The sequence below is a fragment of the Geotrypetes seraphini genome, chromosome 8 (assembly GCF_902459505.1).
Source record: "Geotrypetes seraphini chromosome 8, aGeoSer1.1, whole genome shotgun sequence".
Lineage (NCBI taxonomy): Eukaryota > Metazoa > Chordata > Amphibia > Gymnophiona > Dermophiidae > Geotrypetes > Geotrypetes seraphini.
Genome location: NC_047091.1, coordinates 116,305,939 through 116,331,686, shown reverse-complemented (window position 1 = coordinate 116,331,686; position 25,748 = coordinate 116,305,939). Strand labels below are relative to the sequence as shown.

At 48.0% G+C, this 25,748-nt stretch overlaps 1 protein-coding gene across 2 annotated transcripts in view; it reads left to right on the top strand.

Moving 5' to 3' along the window:
* The window catches only part of LOC117364740 (SURP and G-patch domain-containing protein 2-like), a 140,755-nt gene that overhangs the window by 34,707 nt on the left and 80,300 nt on the right, over positions 1 to 25,748 (top strand). For both annotated transcript variants that reach the window (XM_033954289.1, XM_033954290.1), the window contains 3 exons: positions 6,564 to 6,904; positions 7,318 to 7,385; positions 25,604 to 25,740. In XM_033954289.1, coding sequence (XP_033810180.1) covers positions 6,564 to 6,904; positions 7,318 to 7,385; positions 25,604 to 25,740 — 546 coding nt within the window. The remainder of the gene's footprint in view (positions 1 to 6,563; positions 6,905 to 7,317; positions 7,386 to 25,603; positions 25,741 to 25,748) is intronic.

The window sequence follows — 25,748 nt, the reverse complement described above, 5'->3', positions numbered from 1 at the left end:
TGGTGAAACTTTTGCCCGGTCTGCACACCGAAATGTGGTAAACAAAATGGCGCTCGTATTTAAACCGAACGCTGAAAACTTACAGCCAATCAAAACACTGATGACGTCAATGTGACTGATGTATTTTTAAATGCTAATTACTTTTAAAATATTTCTAATTGTATTTGTTTTGAAATGTTTCTGAATATATCAAGGATCAATTCATGTACAATGACAACATTTAAACCAGCCCATACTAAGACAAGACTAATTGCCATAGAGCCGACATCAAATTCGTCGGCGAAACAAATGAACCAAAACCAAACCAATGTTGAAACAATATATACAACCTAGCATATATCGACCCCAAATATTGTACTCAACGTTCAACATTCATTAAAACCTTAACCCACTTAGATTATATACCGTATAAACAGTTAAGATATACTTGCAGTGATGTATACCGCTATTGAAATCGTTGCTCAATCAGAAAAAGCATGGAATTTGATTTAAAGATGGCGCTGACATTTAAAGAGACGCTGAAAATCTAACAGCCAATCGGATATGAACATGTAAAATGACGCGTACTCAAACTCTATGATTTAAATATATAAAGAAAATATGTTCATGTATTGAAATCCCGATAATGCGTCTGACTAAATATGGATACATCGGAGTTTAATCTTAACAATCCTGTATAAGGTTGAAATGGTGATTTTAAATGATTTAAAAGAAAACCTGCCAGTCTAACTGGCTATTGAGTCCATGAGGTTCTAATGAATGGAGTCTCGAAATCCAGAGTTGTTCTCTTCTCAAAAGGAGCTTATTGCGATCGCCCCCTCTGTTGGATTTGGAAACTTGATCAATAACCCAACATTTTAATTGTTGAAATTTATGTTGAAATTCATTGCAATGAGCTACCAGGGGGGCTTCAGTTTTTGTTCTTTTGAGGTTGGAACGATGTTCATTCAATCTGATCTTTAAGCTTCTAATGGTTTTGCCAACATACATCTTGTCGCATGAGCACAAAATAAGCCCATGTCCGTCAAGGTGATCAATGATGCGGTCCTTTATCAGCGCTTCTACCATCTTTCCCGGTACCGAGGTCAGACTCACCGGTCTGTAGTTTCCCGGGTCTCCCCTCGAACCTTTTTTGAAGATCAGCGTAACATTCACCACCTTCCAGTCCTCCGGAATCTTTCCTGATACGATCAACAGATTGGCTATTAGTTGAAGCAGTTCAGCTATGGTCCCTTTCAGTTCCTTGATGACCCTCGGATGGATGCCATCCGGTCCCAGGGATTTATCGCTCTTAAGCCTATCAATCTGCCTGCATACCTATTCTAGACTGACCGTTAACCCTGTCAGTTTCCCTCCCTCTACAGCTGTCAAAAAGGCAGCCAGAGAGGCCAAGCTTCGAATAGAGGAGAATCTAGCGAGGGACATTAAGAAAGGGGATAAATCCTTCTTCAGGCATATTAAATTACATTACATTACATTAGTGATTTCTATTCCGCCTGTGCCTTGCGGTTCTAAGCGGATTACAAATTAGAAGAGATCTGGACATTACCGAGAGAATTACGTAACAATGATTACCGAGAGAATTACATAACAATGATTCATGTACTTTACATGGTATGGTAGAGGATTACAAATTATAAGATATCTGGATTTTTCTGAAAGAATTACATAGCAAAGAATCAAGTGATAACAGGATACAGTGGAGAATATCAGTATATATGGGTTACAGAAGAAAAGTTACCTAACAATGAAGGAAGAAGTTTGTTGGATACTGAAGGTAGATGCTTATTTAGGAATCTGAATATTTTTGGAAGGTATGGTTCTAGGAGTTGACTAATGTGTTATTAGTGACAGGAAAAGGAACACAGATGGGATAGAAAGCCTTAGGCAATCGGACGGGAATTATGCAGAATCAGATTCCGATAAGGCCGAACTACTAAATGAATACTTCTGCTCAGTCTTCACCTGTGAGGCTCCAGGATCCGGTCCACAGTTACAGACAAGGGAAAGCCAGAAAGACCCGTTTCAAGATTTCGAGTTTACGCCCAGTAGCATCTACTGCGAACTATCAAGACTCAAAGTAAACAAAGCCATGGGACCGGACAACCTACACCCCAGGGTGCTCAGAGAGTTGTGTGATGTCCTGGCGGAACCATTATCTGCGCTCTTCAATCTTTCCCTATGCACGGGAAGAGTCCCCTTGGACTGGAAAACAGCTAACGTTATTCCACTCCACAAAAAGGGCTGCAGGACAGAGAAGGCGAATTATAGACCGGTGAGTCTCGCATCCATTGTGAGCAAACTCATAGAAACACTGATCAAACAGAAACTTGATACAATCCTGGATGAGGAGAATCTACGTGATCCCCACCAACACGGATTTACCAAGGGCAGGTCCTGCCAATCAAATCTGATTAGCTTCTTTGACTGGGTAACAAGAAAACTGGATGCCGGGGAGTCCCTGTATGTCGTGTATTTGGACTTCAGTAAAGCTTTTGATAGCGTCCCATACCGCAGGATATTGAACAAGCTGAAGTCGCTGGGATAAGGGGAAACACTAACTGCATGGGTTAAGGATTGGCTAAGCGGTAGGCTGCAGAGGGTGATGGTAAACGGTACCCCCTCCAAAACGTCGGAAGTGACCAGTGGAGTGCTGCAGGGCTCGGTCTTGGGCCCGATCCTCTTCAACATATTCATAGGAGATCTGACCCAAGGGCTCAGGGGGAAAATGTCATTGTTTGCCAATGACGCCAAACTGTGCAACATAGGTAAAAGCACTTTGCCAGATAGTATGACGTGGGACCTACTACTATTGGAACACTGGTCATCGACTTGGCAACTAAGCTTCAATGCTAAAAAGTAATGCACTTGGGTAACAGAAATTTGTGCAGAACTTACACACTAAATGGTGAGACCTTAGCTAGGACTACGGCAGAACGTGATTTAGGAGTGATCATTAGTGATGACATGAAAACTGCCAATCAAGTGGAAAAGGCTTCCTCCAAGGCAAGACAAATGATGGGTTGTATCCATAGAGGTTTTGTCAGCAGGATGCCCGAAGTCATAATGCCGTTGTACAGATCCATGGTGAGACCTCACTTGGAATATTGTGTACAATTCTGGAGACCACATTACCGGAAAGATGTGCTGAGAATTGAGTCGGTTCAGCGAATAGCCACCAGGATGGTCTCGGGGCTCAAGGATCTTCCTTATGAGGAAAGGCTGAATAAATTGCAGCTGTACTCACTTGAGGAACGAAGAGAGAGAGGAGACATGATTGAGACGTTCAAATATATCACGGGCCGTATCGAGGTGGAACTGGTCTGTTCGAGATGGAGTGAGAACTATGGGGAGTGATAGCCTTGAGGAAACCGTGGTAAATCACATGGGTGAAACATGTCGGTTATCCCCCGTTCTGTGAATAGTGACCAGAAGCTGAGCTATAAAGCTAAGTGAATTATCCTTACTAGATATTTAAAAAAGTAATAAGTAAAAGAAAATGTCTTTTAGATAAAAGTCAAAAAAAGTAAAATTATAAGAAGGATCCAGTGACGAGTTGAGGCATAAAGCCGCCCACCATGAGTGTATGCTGAGTGGGGAGATGGCCTCGCTGAGGATCGAATGAGTTGTTAATTTTGGAAATGAAAGAGGTGTATATGTATATGGTTTACAACCGTATGTATTAGAAGCTTATGTGATATTAATACCTTTTCCTTTAATACTTATACAAGTGGAGTGCCTTGGAGTTCCTTTATTCCTTGGTCATCCAACGTTCCCACCGCTTCCTTTGCGGGTCATTTCCCTTTGATATATCGAAAGAACGGCTTGAAGTTTTTCGCCTCCTTGGCTATTTTCTCCTCGTAGTCTTTTTTGGCCCCTTTTACCGCCTTATGGCACTTGCATTGATGCTGTTTGTGCTTATTCCAGTTTTCATTTGTTTTTGATATTTTCCATTCCTTAAATGAGATTTTTTTGTCTCTGATCGCTTCCTTTACCTCTACAGTGAGCCATGCTGGTTCTTTATTCTCTTTCCTCTTCGATCCCTTGTTGATACGCAGTATATATATATTTTGCGCCTTGGTGACTGTATCCTTAAAAAGAGACCAAGCTTGCTATAGCAACTTTACAGTGTTTATCCTCTTCTTAATCTTCTTCCCCACCATGCGTCTCATCCCTTCATAATTCCCTTTTTGGAAGTTTAGCACCGGTGCCATCGTTCTGTACCGATGTTTCGCCTGTTTCCAGGTTGAAGCGGATCATTTTGTGATCGCTGTTTCCCAGGGTCCCTTCTAGTTCTACATCTTGTGCCAATCCTCGCAATCCATTTAGAATTAGGTCCAGAATTGCGTTTCCTCTTGTGTTTTCCTTGACAAGTTGTTCCAGGAAGCAACCTTCTACCGTTTCCAAGAACTTGGTCTCTCTAGCACAGCCGGAGGTGCCTAGGTTCCAGTCTATCCCCGGATAATTGAAGTCACCCATGATAACTGCATTGCCTCCCTTGCAGTTGCGTTTCATCTCATCTGTCATTTCTTCATCAATTTCTTCGGACTGCCCTGGGAGTCGATAGTAGATGCCTATCCTCGTTTCCGGTCCATTGGCTCCCAGAATTTTGACCCATAGAGACTCTAACTTATCGTCTGTTGTGGCATGTTCTCTCCAGAGATTCAATTCCCTCTTTAACATATATAGCAATGCCTCTTCCTTTATGAGTCACTCTGTCTCTGTGGTATAGTTTGTATCTCGGTAGCACCGTGTCCCAGACATTTTCATCCGTCCACCATGTTTCCGTGATGCCAATGATGTCAATGTTTTCCTTTTATGCCACAGCCTCTAATTCACCCATCTTACTTCTAAGGCTCCTTGCGTTCGTGTACAAACACTTGAGTTTGCCGCCTGTTCCCTTCTTGAGTGTCCTCTCTTGTGTCTCTTTTGATCTGGTGAGTCTTCCCCTCCATTTTCCTGCCTGTTATCCTCTGGGTATAACGGTTCCCGAACCATTAACTCTCTTTCTTGGTTGAGTTTGCAACCTGTTCCCTTCTTGAGTGTCCTTCCCTCTTGTGTCCCTCTTGGTCTGTCTTGTCTGCGATCTGGTGAGTCTTCCCCTCCATTTTCCTCCACGATATCCTCCGGGTATACCAGTTCCCGAACCATCGACTCTCTTTCTCGGTCGACTGTCGGCTTTCCCCTTCTTCCTAGTTTAAAAACCTCTCAACTTCTCTCTTGATGTTGCTTGCAAGTAGCCTCGTTCCGTCTCTGTTGAGGTAGAGTCCGTCTTTCCTGAATAGCTTGCTCTTCCCCCAGAATGTCGTCCAGTTGCGCACGAAGTGGAATCCCTCTTCCTCACATCAGCGCCGCATCCACGTGTTGACTGCTTGTAGCTCCATCTGCCTCTTCTCGTTGGCCCTAGGTACCAGCAGGATCTCTGAGAACGCTACTCTCTGAGTTCTGGTCTTCAGCTTCCTTCCTAGCATCCAGAACTGGTCCTTCAGTACTTCCCTGTTGTAGTTCTTGTTGTTCACGTTGTTCGTCCCCACATGGATCACCACCGTGGTATCTTCCTCTTCCACGCTGTTGATGATCCTGTTGATGCGGCTCACTATGTCTTGTACCTTGGCTTCTGGTAGGCAGGTCACCAGTCGATCCAATCTTCCTCCTGCTATGTGGCTTTCGACTTGTTTGATGATAAGAGTCCCCCACGACGATTGCTATCCTCTCTATCTTCTCTTGATTCTCCAGCCGCAAGTCTGTGTCCTTGGTGTATGTCCATCTCTCCAGCCGTAGGTCCGTGTCTTTCGTTCCTGTCCATTTCCTCTCATCCTGGTGTTCATCTTCTTGTGGGTTCCCGCCGCTGTTTCCTGATCTTGCTGCTGTGTCCCCCATTTCCTCCTGGTGGCTGTCCGTCTGGTGGTCCACACTCTCTGTAGGCGTATCCCAGCAGTTCCACTGTTGCTGGTGTTTTTCCACTGCCTCCCTGTATGCCTCTTCTACGAAGTTCTCCAGCTCCCGGATGTCTTCCTCGATGGTGTCCTCTGTCTTGATGATCTTCTTCCTCTACTGCTTGAAGTGCCTCCAGTTCCAGTATTCTGCCCTCCAGGAGTCTGACTTGCTTCTTCAGGCTTTCCAGTTCTCCGCATTGAGCGCAAATGTAAGACCTCCTCCCAGAAGGGAGGTAGTCATACATATGACAGATGGTGCAGAAAACTGGGTAGCTCAACATCTTGCTTCTTTCTGCTGCTTCCATTGCTGCCCGCTTGTCTTCTGTGCCTGATGTGTCTACTGTGTTCACCTGGTTATGTCCCTGGTGCTCTTGTTCTAGAAAATGTAGAACAGTGAGTGACATTCCACACCAGGGTTCTTTTAGTGACTTCACCCATCAGTCAGAATGTCCTTGGAGAAAAAGATTTTGCATTAAAAAAAACCAAACATTTTTATTCCAAAACCTGAGGAGGTTTGTGTTTTTGTGTTGGGTTTTTTTTGGTGTGCTTTTGTTAGTGTACCTGTAACTGCTGATTGGTTTTGCAGCACAATTGTGAAGACTGGGTAACTAAACTTTCAATTTTTAGGTTTTTGCATGAGCCAAAAAGCCCAGCTTACAGATTTTATCGGATGAAAGTGACTGAATTCCGACAAACCATGGACAACTCTAAAGATTCGGGCACTTCCAAACAAGGTAGCAGTGGGTCTGCAGCGGGGCGTATAAAAACTGCAGTCAAAGCAGAGGCATCTTCATCAGATAAGGCTGAAACAGAGATGGAATGTGATGCAGCAGAGGCCCCTAATGAGGGCGGCTTACAAAGTGGAGTCACGCCTCCTGTCCGGGCTCCTCTTCCACGGAAGAGAGTTACTTCTCTAAAAGTTGGCATACTCCCCAAGAAGAGAGTTTGTCTTGTAGAGGAACCACAAGGTCAGTAATTAGTTGTATATAAAGTTTGATATTACATTTTAACCAGTACACACTGATAAAACACCCAAACAAATAAATATAAGACATGTATTGGATAAACCAGAAAAATACCTCTTCCTCTAGTACTTCTCATCTCTCTCCAGCTTGTTTTGTATCTTTACTCAGTTTTTGTGCCTTTTCTGTGCAGATAACTGACACACACACACGCATTTAATTCCACTCTAAAAGGTAGTGAGCAGTAGTACCGTACTTGCAATGCAAAAACAAATGTATTTTAATTTTTTTAGTTTTTCTTCAAAGAACCCTCCATTATAGATAGGTTTATAGATTGGGTAGGAAGTATTTTAAGAAGTGAAAATGCATGAACTATTAATGATCTATGGTTTGTTTGGGGTTTTTTATCTGACTTTCAGTTCATGACCCTGTTAGAATTGGTTATGACAGACCACGTGGAAGACCAGCAGCTAGAAAAGTAAAACAAGTAAGTAGAGAAACACAACCTCTGTTTGATATATTTGATAATTTGGGTATGCATCAACTTGTTGAACTTGGGTCTTTCAATTGCTAATTAACTGAGGTCCTGCATATTGTAGGATATGTTTGATAGCATATATATTCAAATATAAATCGAGATTTTGGGGCAAAAAAAAAAAAAAAGCCCCAAAATGGAGTCTCTTCTCTAACTAGTTTTAAAAAATATCAAAATGTAAACTTACCCAGGGGCTCTGGCTGGGGAACGGATTCACGGTCCAGGGCTGGCCCAACATGCAAGGCAGGCAGCTGATACCTCCCAGCGGTGATCGTCCATGCTGTTTTCTGGCTGCTGGGAGGAGGGAGAAGTCAGGAGTCAGCGGCACATATGGATTGGGATCAGCCCTGCCTTCAGTCTGGTCCTGGTCCCACTAAACTGGCAAGATACCACGGGGGCCTTCCCTCTTGCCAAATTGCTATAAGCTCTGCTGCTCTCGATCCCACCCCCCTCTGAAGTTACTTCCTGCTTTTGAGGGGCAGAATTGAGAGCAGCAGAGCCTATAGCTATTTGGCAAGAGGGAAGACCCCTGGGGTGTCTGGCTTCTTTATTGCCAGCCGGTTTAGCGAAAGCAGGGCTGATCGCAATCCACTGACTCCTCACTCCTCCCGGCTGCCAGCAAACAGCATGGACTACTGCTGGGGCCACTGCCGGGAAGAATCAGCTGCCTGCCTCGCATGTCGGGCCTGCCCTGGACCCCCGACTCTGTTCCCCATAGCCAAAGCCCCAGGTAGGTAGTGTTGGAAGTGGAAAAGGGAAAGGGTGATGGGAAGAAATCTTGGATGGAGGTGGAGAGAGAGATGAGGTGTTGTAGGAAAGAAGGGAGAGGATATGTAGGATGGAGAGGTCAAAACGATAGATACTGGTTAGAGTGAAAATAAAGGGGGAAGAGAAAGAAAAGATGCTGGAAGGGGAGAGAGGGAAGAGTAAGCAAAGAAAGGGAGAATAATAGGATGAAGGAGATGGAAATGAAGAAAAAATAAATGGAGGAAAACCGAAAGGAAAAGGTTAAAGTCAGATGGATGTAGGAGAGGAAGTGAAGGAGAGAAAAGGCAGATAGCCTGAAGATGCTGAAAATTAAGAAAAGACAGAAGACAGTGGAAACTGGGATTATCATGAATAAAATAGCCAAACAACAAAGGTAGAAAAAATAATTTTATTTTTAATTTCATGAACAGAAAATGTAGTTTTTCTGTAAATTTACACTGCATTCTTTTCATTTTCCAAAGTGTAGAGTACTGTTTCTCTTTCTCTGGTGTTGAACTGCTTATGGCTTCTTGAGGTTTACGTTTGATTTTTGCCTACATTTATTTAAATTTGTAGTTGTGTTTTCCTATGTAGGGGCCTTGTTGTTGAATATTGTTAGCTTTGGGATATAGGCATCACAGATATTTGTATTATCCTTAGACAAGCAGGCAGTATATTCTCGCATGTGAGTGATGTCATCCACAGACAGTGGTAAAGTGTACTGTTAACTTTAAGCTTTATCAAAGCTTTGAGACTGCCCACACTATGCATGCACACATGCCTTCCTGCCCGACGCTAGCTCGCAAGATCGTCAGTTTTTCATTTTCCGCAGAGTGAAGACATCTAAACTTTGTTCCCATGAGTTTGCCTTCCTGCTTCTTTTTTCAGTTCTTTTCATACTTGTTCGTTGTTTATTCTCTACCTTTTTTTAAAAAGAAATAATATAAAATTTAAATAAGCTTCGTTGTCAATGGGCTTTCAGACAACTTTAAAACCTTTGCCCCTGTCGTCAGTGTTGATAGTTTTTCAGCCTTGTTTCTACTCCACCGCAGTTTCGTCCTACAACAACAAACTACCAGAATGTTTTCTTCCTCTCTTTTGGAAATATTAGGCCTGGAGTTAGAATTCCAGCAACTTGGACTGCTCTGCAGTGCTGATCGCTGTCAGTACTGGTGAACATAGCGAATAGCGTCAGTGGCATATGCCTTTTATCGATGCCATAGCAGTGGACATCGATTTCGAATAGCATCATTGGCATATCTAGCACTGAGTCTATTTGATGCATGCCGCTTATTGCCATTGTTTTTCGATGCAGGCTTTCATTTCTGAAGCGCATTGCCTATTGAGGCAATCAAGCTTCGACACCTGCTGCACCTTCTGAACCAGCTAGCGGCATATTGTACCAGAGCCACCTCTTCATACATCGAAACAAAGGAGCTGCATTGAGTTAGCCTCGACAGCAACGTTGGTACCGACAGATGAGCCAACGGTACCAGTGCACTCTCTTCAGGATCAATTGAAGGAGTTCTTCAAGACTAATATCGCTTGCATGCGACACCAATGCTAACTTTGAATCCCATGATAACGGCCCATGCTGAACATAGCACATACAGGCCAATGATATCAATTCCGGTTTTTCATGGCAGCATCAATGAACATCGAGATATCAAGGGAACATCATTACATTAACGATTCTCCTTCCCCTTTACATCATCAATCCAGTGCTGCAGCTGCTTCACTAATGATACCGGCTATTGACCAAAGGGTAAAAGTGCAGATTTTCAAGGAACAACTCCATGAGTTTTTCCAAAGGGAGCTCAGTGACACAAATTGCACTCGATACCGGTGCTTATATTGATTCCTTTGGCATCAGGCCAGCTTAAGCATAACACATTGAATCTGCATGGTATTGATTTCAGGTCTATACCGACATGCTGCTCCACTTTCTATTGGTGTTGTTCCAGTAGACATCTACGCTAGAGAATGACAGGGGGGAAAAATCTGTCACCGCCCCGTCCCCGGCCCATCATCCTCTGCACCGCCCATCACCGCCGTTCCCTTCACCGCCCCGTCACCGCCGTTCCCTTCACTGCCCCGTCACCGCCGTTCCCTTTACCGCCCCGTCACCACCACTGCCAATCCCATTCGCCGCCCCGTCACCGTCCCCGCAGCATCCATAAAAGCCTCAAACAGGTATGATTTTATATACTTATCTTTATTAACGTATAAAGGAAACATACTTTACAACTTACTTAACTATACAAAAACAAAACACAACCTGTACTTTCCAGGGAGCAAGGAAGGATGCAATAATTTCTCCCAGGATCAGAGATCCACCACGCCACGTGTTGAAATTGGAAAGCAGTATGTGTATCCATTCCCATGGGTTACTAAACACGTGCTGGATTCCTCCAGTCTTGCAGCACATGTTCAGTATTCAGTAACCCATGGGAATGGATACACTAGTAGATTAAAAAACAAACAAAAAAAAACCCAGCTCCGTGCTTCAAGAGCAGCTCAACCAGACTCTGACCGGTCACCGGAGCAAAGAATGACCCCCCCCCCCCCAGGAACCCTAGGCAGGCAAGCAGTAGGAAAGTGTGCACCTTACCTCTTACAACTAATTGTAGTGCCGAGCCGACAAAATTTTCAGCTCCTCCAAGTCCGCAGTAACTCCAGTCCAGGCAGCAACTCCAGTCCTCTCAGCTCCCCAATCCCAATCGCTACTGCTGCGCCACTACAACCCATTAAATATCATGTGTGGCAGTAGCGATTGGTCCCCTGCTTGTGCAGTAAGAACTGACTAATCAGGAGCCAGTATATTGAAGGGGGCGGAGTCAATGCGGCAACGTGCAAGTCGGCAGTGGAGAGTTGGAGGAGACAGCATGGCCGCCGGAAGAATCAGACACGGTGAAGACACGGTAAATCGTGGTCACATAGAAGGGGGTACATTTGCCTGCGGGGACAAATCTTTTCACCGTTCTTGCGGGCGGTGAAAACTTTTGTTCCCATGTCTGCGGCGATTTGACTATGGAGTCTCCATAGCCCGCGGCCAAACCATAGCACGCCGCAGCTTCCTGCGGGGATCTCTCACCGTGTCCTTCTCTAATCTACGCTCCTTATTGAAAACTTAAAAGAATATGTCTTGAATCCCGAAACATCTGAGATTCTACTTATGACTTCTGACCTGTCTTCACACATATTATTGAAAACACAGAGTGTGAGTCCCCATTATCTGCTCCAGGATCCTATGACATCCCATCATAGCCCTCTCCTCCTCCCTTTTTCCTTCAGTATGTCAGATGCCTCAGGAAAACTACACAGTGGTCAGATATGGAGCCCAGAGCACGGATCCTTGATCCCTTCAATTGCAATGGACTTCTTTAGTTCTATCTGTACTCTCCTTCAGGATGTGCTCCTTAAGAACTGGGTGACACTGCTTTCTCTTACTTTTGCTCCCAGCATATTTGACTGTACTCAGCCCTCAGTTGAAAGTTTCCTGATTTCCATCTGTAACATGGGCTAGATCATCGTTACTCCATGATTTCCACTTTGAAACTGGAACTTTTACTCATAGTTCTCCACTGCACATACTCGCATGCCCAGTACCATTGATATTACTGCAGGGATCCACCATGGGTGTAGAGCCTGTAAGGTGGTATTCCCCTTTTTTGTGCACTATAACCCTGATGTAAACAGGACATTCTTTAGCACTCTCCAGACCAGTAGAGGTTAATCTTTACAAATGGGTATATATCCAATCATGACCAGCAGGTGGAGACTGAAAACAAAACTTTGGGACAGTATATACTATCCTCCCTTCTCTATTTCCCTCAGTCTTCTTTCAGTCTCCAGGAGGTGTTGATGTGATCTGTACCCATCTCCCTTGGTAGGGCTGTTGGAACTTGTTTAGGGGGTTTATTGTCCCTGTTTTTGGCCGGACGGACCTTGGGCGGACCCTGTTTGGGGGTTTGTCCGACCTCGGGGGTGTTAAACCCAGCGGGTCTCGAGCGGGGTCCCTCCCCCCACTTCCTCCACCTCCCCACATTTTTTTAGAGGAGCCTTAGCAGTAAGCCTTGCCCCCTAAATCAAGCAAGGCATATTGCTTCGAGAGCCTGTGGAGTCTGTTCTGTAAAAAAAAAAAAAAAAAAATCCTGAGGTAGTGCTGGTCTGGAGGGTTGTTTCCCTTTAAGAAAACTGTATTTTACTGTATTTTTTCAACTAACCGGCACTTTTTTATAGCTAGGTCGCGTATGGAGCAATGAGCACTTCTAAAGGGAAAAAGTGCTCATTGTGCTCCAGACGCGAGGCACTCGCGGCCGGCCTGTGCAAGCGGTGTTCAGGCCGGTGCGGTGGAGGAGCTCCGTCGGCAGCGGCTGCAGGCACCCAGAGCTCCCCGCCGATGGTGCCTCGCGAGTCGGCAGGGAGCAGTGGAGAAGCCCGGTCTTCTCCATCCGCCCACGGAGGGATTCCCCGAGCCGCCGACGGTCGGGTTTTTGAGGATTCCCTCTCAGCTGATTTTTTGACAGCTGATGCCGGCTTGCCTGCTTTAGCGGCTGAGACTGTTCAGGTCTCTCAGCCGCTACAGGCTATGGAGGGAGCTTTTTTGGCGGGAAAGTCGCCATCTTCTCTGTCTGGCCCCTCCATTTTGTCTTCCACCTCAGGTGACCTTCCCCCTGTTTTGTCTATGCAGGGGCAGGTTTCTGCTGGGTCCCCTGCTGTGGCAGGGAGTCCCTTGGGACCCTCGGGGGGTTTTTCTCCTGATTTATTTTTTTCCTTATGCAGAGCCTATTTTCAGGCGGCTGGGGGTCCCGGTTGCGCCCAGGGGGTTTCGGGGGGTGGGGGTTCCTCCGCGCTCCCTGCGGCTTTGCCTCTCTCGTCTGGTGTGGCGTCCCCTCCGCCGCCTCCCTTGTCCAAGCGTCCGCGGGTTTCGTGGGACGAGGATTTGTGGTCGGAGGAACGTGTCGGTCTGGAGGAGGACCTGGACCCTTCTGAGGAATTCCAGGACCCTCTGGAGGGGACGGAAGCTGGCGGCGGGTTGTCGGGTTTCCCGTTCGTCGGTGAAGAGGCGTCCGTGGTGCGCCTTTTTCAGAGAGATGAGCTGCCTGACCTTATTCAACAGGTTTCTTCGGTTTTGCGTTTTGAGGACGCGCCGCCGGAGACTCCGCGTGTGGGGGACCCTCTGTTACGGGGGATCCGTTCCGTTTCCTGCTCTTTTCCTATGCATCAGGATATTCGGGATATTATTCTGGAGCAGTGGAAAACGCCGGAGACGCCGTTTCGGCTGGCGCGCAGCATGGCTCGCCTGTATCCCATTCCAGAAGGGGATCGGGCTACGTTAGCTTCGCCAGTCGTTGATGCGGTGGTCTCGGCAATTTCCAAGCGGCATACCGTGCCTGTTGAGGGCGGTTCTGCCTTGCGGGACTCCAAGGAGCGCAAGTTGGAGAACATACTTAAGGAAAATTTTCAGGTCTCTGCCTTTGGGGTCCAGGCGGCTATTTGTGGGGGACTGGTCGCTCGCGCCGTGTTTCGGTGGGCGGAGCGTGTCTTGGATCGGGAGTCTGATGACTGGTCTCTGGTGGATCAGGAGGTAGCGAAGATTGAGATGGCTGCCTCATTCCTCTCAGATGCTCTATATGACTTGGTGCGGATCTCGGCTAAGTCTATGGCTTTTGGCGTGGCCGCAAGGCGTGTGTTGTGGCTGCGCGCTTGGGCGGCGGATGCTGAGTCCAAAGCTAAGCTTACTAAATTTCCCTTTCGGGGGTCGTTTTTATTTGGAGAGGACTTGGATAAGTTGATTCAGACTCTGTCGGACTCGAAAGTTCCGCGTCTGCCGGAGGACCGTGCCCGCCCTGCGTCTCGGGGTGGTGTGGCCTGGGGGCGTTTGCGGGAATTTCGCAAGTATCGCCCTGGGCGTGGGGCTGCTTCTTTCCAGTCTCCGGGGTTTTCCCGGGGTCGGTTCTTCCAGCGCATGCAGCCCTTTCGGGGGGCCCGTCGGGGGGCAGGGAATCCCTCCGCCGGTTCCCCCGCTTCCTGTCCTGCACAATGACGCCTTGCCGGCGCCCCCTTTGGTTCCGGTGGGGGCCCGGCTGCGCGACTTTTTCCCCAAATGGGCCGAGATCACGTCCGATCAGTGGGTCCTGGAGGTGGTGCGGGACAGTTATGCCCTGGAGTTTGCCCGCTCTCTGCCGGACTTTTTCCTCGCTTCTCCATGTCAGACTCCTGGGAAGACGCAGGCTTTTCGCCAGACCCTTCAGCGCTTGCTAGATCTCAGGGCAGTTGTTCCAGTGCCCCCTCCGGTGTGGGGCACGGGCAGGTACTCCATTTACTTTGTGGTGCCCAAGAAGGAAGGGACCTTTCGGCCCATCTTCGATTTGAAAGGGGTCAACAGGGCTCTCAAGATTCCCACTTTCCGTATGGAAACTCTGCGATCGGTCATTCTGGCGGTTCAGCCGGGGGAGTTTCTCACTTCTCTCGATCTGACGGAGGCCTACTTACATGTTCCCATTCGGGCCTCTCATCAGCGTTTCCTGCGCTTTGCGATCTTGGGTCGGCACTATCAGTTCTGTGCGCTTCCCTTTGGGCTGGCCACGGCTCCCCGGACGTTCACCAAGGTGATGGTGGTCGTCGCGGCAGCCTTGCGGTCGGAGGGCATCCTGGTACACCCCTACCTGGACGACTGGTTAATTCGGGCAAAGTCGTTGCAGGAAAGCTCCCGGGTTACGGCTCGGGTGGTGGAGTTTCTCCGGTCGCTGGGCTGGGTGGTCAACCTTTCCAAGAGCCATTTGGTCCCGGCTCAGCGTCTGGAGTACCTTGGGGTGCTGTTCGACACCTCCTTGGGGAAGGTCTTCCTCCCAGAGGCCCGGGTGAGCAAATTGCAATCTCAGATTCGCCTGCTTTTGGCGTCCCGGTGTCCTCGGGCGCGAGATTTCCTCCAGGTCTTGGGGTCGATGGCGGCGTCCCTGGACGTGGTGAGGTGGGCGCGGGCCCACATGTGTCCTCGCCAGTTTGCTCTGCTCCGGAGGTGGTCTCCCCAGAGGCACGGGATGGATGTTCCGGTTCCCCTGCGAGGCTTGGCGCGCTGCAGTCTGCGTTGGTGGCTCCAGACCCCTCACCTAGTTCAGGGGATGGGTCTGGATCTTCCGCAGTGGACGGTGCTCCTTACGGATGCGAGTCTCCTGGGTTGGGGGGCTCAGTGTCTGGGTCACTCAGCTCAGGGTACCTGGTCCGCGGAGGAGGCCTCCTGGTCGATCAACGTGTTGGAGACCAGAGCGGTCCGGCTGGCGCTGTTGGCTTTCCACTCCCTTTTGTTGGGCAAGTCGGTCAGAGTCCTGTCGGACAATGCCACGGCGGTGGCTTATGTCAATCGTCAGGGGGGCACCAAGAGCACTCAGGTGGCGCAGGAGGCGGCTCGGCTCATGGTTTGGGCGGAGTCACATCTTCTGGACCTCTCGGCCTCTCACATTGCCGGGGTAGAAAATGTTCAGGCGGACTTCCTCAGTCGTCACTTCTTGGATCCAGGAGAGTGGTGTCTCGGCGCCGTGGCGTTTCAGTTGATAGTGCAGGCTTGGGGGCAGCCCCTGATGGATCTGATGGCCACAAGTGGCAACGCCAAAGTGCCCCGCTTCTTCAGTCGTCGCAGGGACGGTCTGGCCGAGGGTCTGGATGCTCTGGTCCAACCGTGGCCAACGGAGGGGCTGTTGTATGTGTTCCCTCCTTGGCCATTAGTAGGCAGAGTACTGCTTCGCATTGTTCGCCATCCGGGGCTGGTGGTTTTGGTGGCTCCGGATTGGTCTCGTCGTCCGTGGTATGCGGATCTGGTGAGGCATCTGGTGGCGGATCCTCTTCCTCTGCCTCTCGTGTGCGATCTTCTGGCGCAGGGTCCCATTCCCATGTTCGACCCGTCTCCCTTTTGTCTTACGTCTTGGCTCTTGAAAGGGGCCGCCTTAGTAAGAAGGGATATTCAGATAAGGTGATCTCTACACTTTTGGGGTCCCGGAGGCTTTCTACCTCTCGGGCTTATGTGCGGGTTTGGCGTCTTTTTGAGGAATGGTGCCGGGCGCGGGGAGTGGTCTCTTTTCGCGCTTCCCTGCCTAACATTCTAGAGTTCTTGCAGGATGGCCTGGATAGAGGCCTGGCTTGGTCTTCTCTCCGGGTTCAACTGGCGGCACTGTCGGCTTTTCGGGGGCTGGTGACAGGTCAGCGTTTGTCGGCCATTCCTGATGTAATTCGCTTTCTTCGGGCGGCCAAGTTGCTCAGGCCTCCCATTCGGCCCTCGATTCCCTCTTGGGATCTCAATCTGGTTCTCTCGGTTTTGGTGCGCCCGCCTTTCGAGCCGTTGGATGGCTGTTCTTTGAAGGACCTTACGCTGAAGTCGGTCTTTTTGGTGGCCATTACTTCCGCTAGGCGGGTTTCTGAGCTACAGGCTTTCTCTTGTAGGGCTCCCTTCTTGGAATTTTCGAGGGAGCGGGTTGTTTTGCGGCCTGTTCCTTCTTTTCTGCCGAAAGTAGTTTCTCCTTTTCATGTCAATCAATCGGTGGTCCTCCCGGTCTTGGGTAGTCGGGAGGGCTCTTCTGAGCAACGGCAGCTGCGCAAGTTGGATGTCGGTCGGGTCCTCCGCGCTTATGTGCAGCGGACCCGGGAATTTCGGAGCTCCGATCATCTCTTTGTTCTTCTGGCGGGTCCTCGTCGGGGGGCTGGCGCTTCTAAGGCCACTATTGTGCGCTGGATCAAGGAGACGATTGCTTCCGCTTATCTTCTGAGTCAGAAACCGGTTCCGGAGTTTCTCAAGGCTCATTCCACTCGGGGTCAGGCGGCTTCTTGGGCTGAGTCGTCGCTCGTGCCTCCGGTGGATATTTGTAAGGCTGCGATTTGGTCCTCCTTGCATTCATTTGTTAGACATTATCGGGTAGATGTTCAGGCGCGTCGGGACGCGGTGTTCGGTGAGCGTGTTCTGGTATCGGCCCTTCGGGGGTCCCGCCCGTGAGAGGGACTGCTTTGGTACGTCCCATTTGTAAAGATTAACCTCTACTGGTCTGGAGAGTGCTAAAGAAGGAGAAATTAGGTTCTTACCTGCTAATTTACTTTCTTTTAGCTTCTCCAGACCAGTAGAGGTCCCCACCCTGTCTGTTGTTGTTGTTGTTGGGGCTGTTTCGCGGGCAGTTTTTGTTTTTTGCTGCGGGTTCTAGTATTTTTCTAGGGCCGGGGAGAATTAAAGAACAGCGGCTGTGGTTCGGCTGGCTTAGCTGGCGAGCTGTGGGGACATTTTCCTTCGGGTATTTCTCCTCTGCATTTTCCAACAGCATTTGGGTATGTTATTTGTTACTCCTGTTCGGAGTATTGTTTTCTTTCTGTTTTCCAGTTCTTGGTTCTGCTTGGCTATTCGGCAGACTGAGGGAAATAGAGAAGGGAGGATAGTATATACTGTCCCAAAGTTTTGTTTTCAGTCTCCACCTGCTGGTCATGATTGGATATATATCCATTTGTAAAGATTAACCTCTACTGGTCTGGTGAAGCTAAAATAAAGTAAATTAGCAGGTAAGAACCTAATTTCTCCTTTTTTTTCTACTTACCGTATTTTTTGCTCCATAAGATGCACTTTTTCCCCTAAAAAAGTGGGTGGAAATAAGAGTGTGTCTTATGAAGCGAATATACCAACACCCCCCCCCCTCCCCCCAGTGGTATCTTTAAATTTTGGAGGTTGGTGGACGGCTGCCTGCTGCTTGTCGGGGCCTGCAGCGCACTAATGCCTGGGCCTGCGACACTTCCTAATTGTGACGGTCGTTGATGCTTCGCAGGGCGGCTGCCTGCTGATTACCGGCACGTCGGGGCCAGCAGCGCAAAAGCGCACTGCTGAGTGGGCAAGTGCCACTTCTGAGAACTGAGGCAGCCATTCAGAAGTGGCGCTCGCCCACGCAGCAGCGCGCTTGTGAGCCACTGGCCCCGACATGCCGGTAATCATGCCCTGCGTTTTACCAGTATGTGCTTTCATTGCTTATATTGCTACAGTGCAAAATTAATGCTTCGTACTAACTCTACGATTCTTTTCGGATGGGCTCCTGAACTTTCTGTTCTATCGTCAGCCTTTTTATTTGTTTCTTGCAGAATTCCTCTGACTATCATATTATCTGTGCAACAATACTTCCCTTCTGTTTGCACGGTTACTCTGTCTCTCTATTGCTTTTTGGCCACCTTCTTTTTGTAGACCGACCTACCTCCCTTGCTTCTTCATAACAACCTGTAAAGCAGTTTTCTTCCATTAGTACATGTATTTTTTTTTGTGCTGTATTTCTCCTCTATTCACAGCCAGATTATGGTAGCTTCTTTTTTTTTACCTATTTTTTCCTTTCATGGGGACCAGGTCATATATCTCTTGATTCTCAAGGTCCTAAGCTCACTACTCTCCTCTTCTTTCAATAGTAGATGAAACTGGTATCTGCAATAACTTCACATATCCTTTTCTTGTTTTCCTTCCATATAGGGATATTCCACATTTCCATTCCCTGTTCACTATGGTTCACTTCTTTGCTGGTTTCCCTTTTTTCCAGCATTTTTTTCTTCAGAAATACTACTTCTTGACCTCCTTGCACTCGAGCTCTCTCACAGCCCTCAAGGGGAGTATTTTTTATAAGTATCTTTGCTCCCAGTCTGCCACTATTTCTTTCTATGGTCCACAGTAATGTTTTTCTCTCTTACTACTGTATTTTTCCTAGTTTCCTGGAAACTATTCTAACTACTGGTAATCATGCTTTAATTTTGCGTGACAAAATTCCCTTTCACTCCCATCTTTCTCTTCCTTAGCCACACCTGGGTTTACCTGTTATCCTAGGACAAGCAGGCAGCATATTCTTAACTGATGGGTGATGGCACCGATGGAGCCCCGGTACGGACAATTTTAGAGTGATTGCACTCTAAGAACTTAGAAAGTTCCAGCAGGCCGCACCGCGCATGCGCGAGTGCCTTCCCACCCGACGGAGGCGCGCGGCCCCAGTTTCTTAGTTTCCGCGGAGCTAAGAAGACGCGTGTTTTTCAACGGCCGTTGAAATTCTTTCACTTGCTCGCATATTTTTTCTTCTGAAAACTTTTGTTTTTTTTCTTCTAATTTGTTTCTTTTTTTAAAAAAAAAAAAAGAAAACTTTTCGTTTCTTTTCTTTTTCTCGGGTTCGCCCCGGCAGGGCCTGGTGTCATTATCGAGTCCTCCGCTTTTGATTTAGCAGAGGCCGTGTTCATCTTCATGCCCCCTCAGCCTGGATTCAAAAAGTGCCAACGGTGTGCTAGGCCCATCTCGTTGACCGACCCGCACAATTGGTGTCTTCACAGGGCTTCCACCTGCACCCGTTGTTCTACTTTGAAGAAGCGCACTTTAAAAAACAGGCAAATTCAACAAGAACTCCTTTTCGGTACCGCGATGGCTGATCCCTCGGCATTGACACAGCGTCGACTGCTTCTCAGCCGGCGCCCACTTCATCGACGCCACGTGACACCGCACCGGCGTCGCACCCGACAGGTAAGCCGGCTAAGAAGCCTTCCTCCTTGGAGCGTCCTCTGGTCGCTGTGGCAGAGAGTCCAGTCCTGCCAACCTCGAGGCGCCCCCGTAAACGCTCAGCCCCTATAGAGGTGAGTGCATCCTCCTCGGCCTCCTCATCCTCTGGGCGTCGAGTGGCACCATAGGTACCACAGAAAAAGAAAGCAATACCGGTGCCTTCCTTGGATGACCGTATTGCGGCTGTCCTTCAAGTCCAACTTAAAGAGCAGTTGCAGCAAATCCTTCCTGCTCTGTTGGCTCCGAACCTTCCTGACCCGGTCCGGTCTGAGCCACCGGTACCGAACGTGGAGCAGCCCCTATTGTCGGCTTCCACTCTGTCGGTACCGGTACATTCTGCCTCTTCGGCTTCCATGCCGGTACTTACCGCGGAACCGAGAGGTCTTCATCGGGCTGTTCAAACATCTGAGTCATTGCCTATGTCTGATCAGTCCCGGCATCGGCAACCTTTAACTTCTCCCAGTGCCGCCTCCTTACGGTTCGGGAAGTCGGCACATAAGACTTGACACACTGAGCCTTCGACACCGGACTCCCGAGGTCGGGGTTCCCAGATAAGAGATCCTGATCTCTGGGATGACTCTGAGGAGCCCTTGCTGGGATGAGGGTTCTTCGGGTGAGGAGGACCCCTCTCTACAGGACCCTTCCTCTAAGCCGGACCATTCCTCCTTTACATCTTTTCTAAAGGAGATGTGCGAGTCTCTTTCAATTTCTTTGGAGGCTGAATCCAAGAAATCTAAGGCATTTCTTGAAGCTTTGGACTTTGATCAGCCTCCAAAGGAATTCCTTAAATTGCCCCTTCATGACATTTTGAGGGAGACTTTTTATAAAAATCTAGAGACACCCTTAACAATCCCGGGTGCTCCTCGCAAGTTGGATACCTTATACAAGGTGATTCCCATTCCAGGTTTTGATAAACCACAATTACCACATGAATCTTTGTTGGTTGAGTCCACCCTTAAAAAATCTGCGGGCACTAGTGTCTATGCTTCTGTCCCTCCTGGCAGAGAGGGGAAGGCCATGGACAAGTTTGGCAAGCGTTTGTACCAAAATGCTATGCTTGCCAACCGCTCAGGCAATTATGCATTTCATTTTTCCTTCTATTTGAAACACCTTATTCAACAAATGGCTTCCTTTAAGAAGTACTTGCCTGACCGGAAACTACCTTCTTTCCACCACTGCACTTCCAGCCTATTGCAGCTTTGGAAATTTATGGTACGTTCAATTTACGATACCTTTGAACACACCTCGAGGGCTACTGCGATGGCTGTGGCTATGCGCCGTCTCGCTTGGCTTAGGGTTTCGGAGCTTGACATCAACCACCAGGATCGCCTTGCCAATGCTCTTTGCCTTGGAGATGAGTTATTTGGTGAATCTCTCGATTCTACCACACAGAAATTGTCGGCCCATGAGACTCGCTGGGACACTCTTCTCAAGAGCAAGAAGAAGCTTCCACCTGCGCGACCCTTTCGCCCACAATCTTCTTATCAGCGCCGATACTCTGCTAGACCCTTACCATCTGCTCCTCAGCAGCCTAGGCGTCCACGTCAGCAGCAACGCCAACAACCTCGTGCTCTGCAGCAGCAGCAAGTAAAACCTGCTGTGCAACCGAAGTCAACTCAACCCTTTTGACTCCATTCTCCAGGGCCTAGCCAGTCTTCCATCATCTTCCCTTCTGTCTCAACCCATAGGAGGACGTCTTTCCCTTTTCATCAGCCGTTGGGAGATCATCACTTCAGACCAGTGGGTTCTAAACATCATTCGCCACGGCTATTCTCTCAATTTTCAGACTCTTCCCTCCCAAAGTCCTCCAAAAGAGTCTGCTTTGAACACATCTCAGTCCTCCCTCCTCCTTCAGAAGGTCCAATCCCTTCTTCTTCTGAATGCCATAGAGGAAGTTCCTCTAAATCAGAAGGGGCAGGGATTCTACTCCCGCTACTTTCTGGTTCCCAAAAAACAGGGGACCTCAGACCCATACTAGATCTCCGAGATCTCAACAAATGCTTGGTCAAGGAAAAGTTCAAAATGCTTTCTCTGGCCACACTTTATCCTCTTCTCACTCAGGGCAACTGGCTATGCTCCCTCGATCTCAAAGAGGCCTACACTCACATCCCAGTCAATCTGGCTTCCAGACAGTATCTCCGCTTCATGATCAATCGCTTTCATTACCAGTACAAAGTGTTACCCTTCGGTCTAGCCTCCTCTCCAAGGGTTTTCACAAAGTGTCTCATTGTGGTGGCCGCTTTCCTAAGCTCTCACCATCTTCAAGTCTTCCCTTACCTGGACGACTGGTTGATCAAGGCTCCTTCATCTCGGGAAGTCCTTCAAGCCACCAACCAGACCATCCTTTTTCTCCAACTTCTGGGTTTCGAGATCAATCTGCCCAAGTCGCATCTCATCTCCACTCAGCGGCTTCAGTTCATCGGAGCGATCTTGGACACTGTTCTCATGAGGGCGTTTCTTCCACCCAATCGCCTTCAGACCCTTCTTCATCTTTGTCAGCAGGTGCTTTTACAGCTGTCCATCTCTGCAAAACAAATGATGATACTCTTGGGTCACATGGCCTCGACAGTTCATGTCACCCCCTTCGCACGTCTTCACCTGCTCACTCCTCAATGGATCCTAGCTACCCAGTGGTCCCAGGCGATGGATCCTTGTTCGCATCACACATCTGTGACATCGTCTCTTCGACAATCTCTGCAATGGTGGTTGAAATCTTGCAATCTATCCAGGGACCTTCTGTTCCATCTGCCTCCTCATCATCTAGTCATCACCACAGACGCGTCCCCCTATGCTTGGGGAGCTCACTTGAACGAATTCCAAACTCAGGGTCTTTGGACTGCCCAGGAAAAGAAACATCACATCAATTTCCTGGAACTCCGAGCAATGTTTTATGCCTTCAAGGCTTTCCAGCATCTCCTCTTTCCTCAAGTTCTATTACTTTGCACAGACAATCAAGTTGCAATGTACTACATCAACAAATAACGTGGGACAGGCTCTCGCCTGTTGTGTCAGGAGGCCCAGAAGATTTGGTTTTGGGCGACAGCTCGTCGTTTATTCCTGAAAGCAGTCTACATTCAGGGAGAGCAGAATTCCTTGGCAGACAATCTCAGCCGAATTCTCCAACCACACGAATGGACTCTCGATCCCCTGACCCTCCAATCCATTTTCGATCAATGGGGCACTCCTCAGGTGGACCTATTTGCAGCTCCTCACAATCATCAACTGCCCCAATTTTGCTCCAGACTCTACTCTTCTCTCCGTCTGGCAGCAGATGCGTTTCTCCTGGATTGGACCAATCTATTCCTTTATGCATTTCCTCCTCTGCCTCTCATGTTGAGGACCTTGTTCAAGCTCAAGAGGGAACACGCCACCATGATTCTTATCGCTCCACGGTGGCCCAGGCAACATTGGTTCTCCCTTCTACTTAACTCAGTTCCAGGGAACCCATACTTCTTTCACTGTTTCCTTCTCTGCTTACTCAGCATCAGCAGTCCCTTCTACATCCCAACCTACCATCTCTGCACCTGACAGCTTGGTATCTCTCGGGCTGACCTCGGCTCATTCACTTCTTTCTCAGCCTGTCCGTTCTATTCTTGATGCTTCCAGGAAGCCGGCCACTCTTCAATGCTATCACCAGAAGTGGACTCAGTTTTCTTCCTGGTGCCTTCTGCATCATCATGATCCAACTTCGCTAGCAGTAGAACTCGTGTTGGATTATCTCCTTTCGTTATCTAACTCTGGTCTCAAATCTACTTCTATCAGAGTCCACCTCAGTGCCATTACTGCTTTTCATGAGCCAGTTCACGGAAAACCTCTTACTGCTCATCCTTTAGTTTCCAGATTCATGCGGGGCCTTTTCAATGTGAAACCACCTCTCAAGCCCCCTTCTGTTGTCTGGGATCTTAATGTGGTTCTTTCCACCTTAATGAAGCCTCCTTTTGAACCATTGGCCACAGCTCATTTCAAATTTCTCACTTGGAAAGTGGTCTTCCTTATTGCTCTCACCTCTGCCAGGAGGGTCAGTGAGTTACATGCATAGTTGCCGATTCACCTTTCACAGTCTTTCACCATGACAAGGTGGTTCTACGTACACATCCAAAGTTCCTTCCTAAAGTTGTATCTGTCTTTCATCTTAACCAGTCTATTGTCCTGCCTGTATTCTTCCCGAAACCTCATTCTCATCCTGGAGAAAAGGCTTTGCATACTTTGGACTGTAAGCATGCTTTGGCTTATTATTAAGAGCGCACTAAGCCTCACAGATCGTCTCATCAACTTTTCCTATCCTTTGATCCAAATAAGTTGGGACATCCTGTTTCTAAACGTTCATTATCCAATTGGCTTGCTGCTTGCATCTCGTTCTGTTATGCTCAGACTGGACTGACACTGGAAGGTTCTGTCACGGCCCATAAGGTTAGAGCTATGGCAGCGTCTGTAGCTTTCCTCAGATCAACTCCTATTGAGGAAATCTGCAAGGCTGCTACTTGGTCCTCAGTTCATACTTTCACATCTCATTATTGTCTGGATGCATTCTCCAGACGGGATGGACACTTCGGCCAATCTGTTTTACAAAATTTATTTTCCTAATGGCCAACCTTCCCTCCATCCTTCTTTTTGTTAGCTTGGAGGTCACCCATCAGTTAAGAATATGCTGCCTGCTTGTCCTGGGATAAAGCACAGTTACTTACCGTAACAGGTGTTATCCAGGGACAGCAGGCAGATATTCTTACGTCCCACCCACCTCCCCGGGTTGGCTTCTTAGCTGGCTTATCTTAACTGGGCACCGCGTGCCTCCTTCGGGCGGGAAGGCACTCGCGCATGTGCGGTGCAGCCTGCTGGAACTTTCTAAGTTCTTAGAGTGCAATCACTCTAAAATTGTCCGTACCGGGGCTCCGTTGGTGCCGTCACCCATCAGTTAAGAATATCTGCCTGCTGTCCCTGGATAACACCTGTTACGGTAAGTAACAGTGCTTTCTTTTTGGTCTGGTTGTCCATATATGTACTTTTGCCAGTACCCATTTATTCTATTCTTTTTGAATCTTTCTGGCATCTTCCTCATCTCTGAGTGGATTCCCCTGCTGCTATGACATCTATTATTTACAACCTCCTTTACTTTATTGTCTTTATTCTCCTCTTGAGGATTGGGTTATTCTGCTTAGTCTACATTTATTTCCTTCCCTTGCTTCCGCCTACTCGTTTCAGACAGTTTACCTGATTTTCTTGCTAGGCAACAATCGTTTGTTTCCTTAGAGGCCAGCTCTCCTTCCATCCCTTTACTAAAGCTATGGAGTCCCACATATGAGACTATGCTGCCTGCTTGTCTAAGGATAAAGCACAGTTATTTACCATAACAGGTGTTATAAAGGGACATCAGGAGGATATTCGCACAACCCGCCCACCTCCCCTAGCTGGCTTCTTCACTTGGGCATAGAACTGACGACCTTGCGAGCTAGTGTCGGGCAGGAAGGCACTCGCACATGCACGGTGAGGGCAGTCTTGTAGCTTTGCTAAAAGCTTAAAGTAGCAGTACACTTTACAACTATCTGTACTGGGGCTCTGTGGATGACAACACCGACATTTGAGAATATCTGCCTGCTGTCCCTGGATAACACTTGTTATGGAAAATAACTGTGCTTTGTTTAGTGACTTATGAGATAGCTGATGGGGGGTGGGGGAGAGGAAGCTGAGCAGTTTTATAGATTGACTCACCATGATAACCCAAATTTGTAACCTTTGTTTATATTCAAATCAACCTTTTTTCCCCCCCTTTTTGGAGGGAAGAAAGGATACCTCTGTTTATATTCGGATATATGGATTTCACTGAAATCAGGTGATTCTGACTAATGTTGCAACTGTGTTATTTTCATATTCCACCTCCTTACAGAAACCAAAGGATTTAGAATTTGTTAATAAAAAGCTGACAGACCAGAATGTGGGATTTCAGATGCTCAGGAAGATGGGCTGGAAGGAAGGACAAGGTCTTGGCTCCTCAGGGGCAGGAATTAAAGATCCAGTGAAAGTGTATGTAA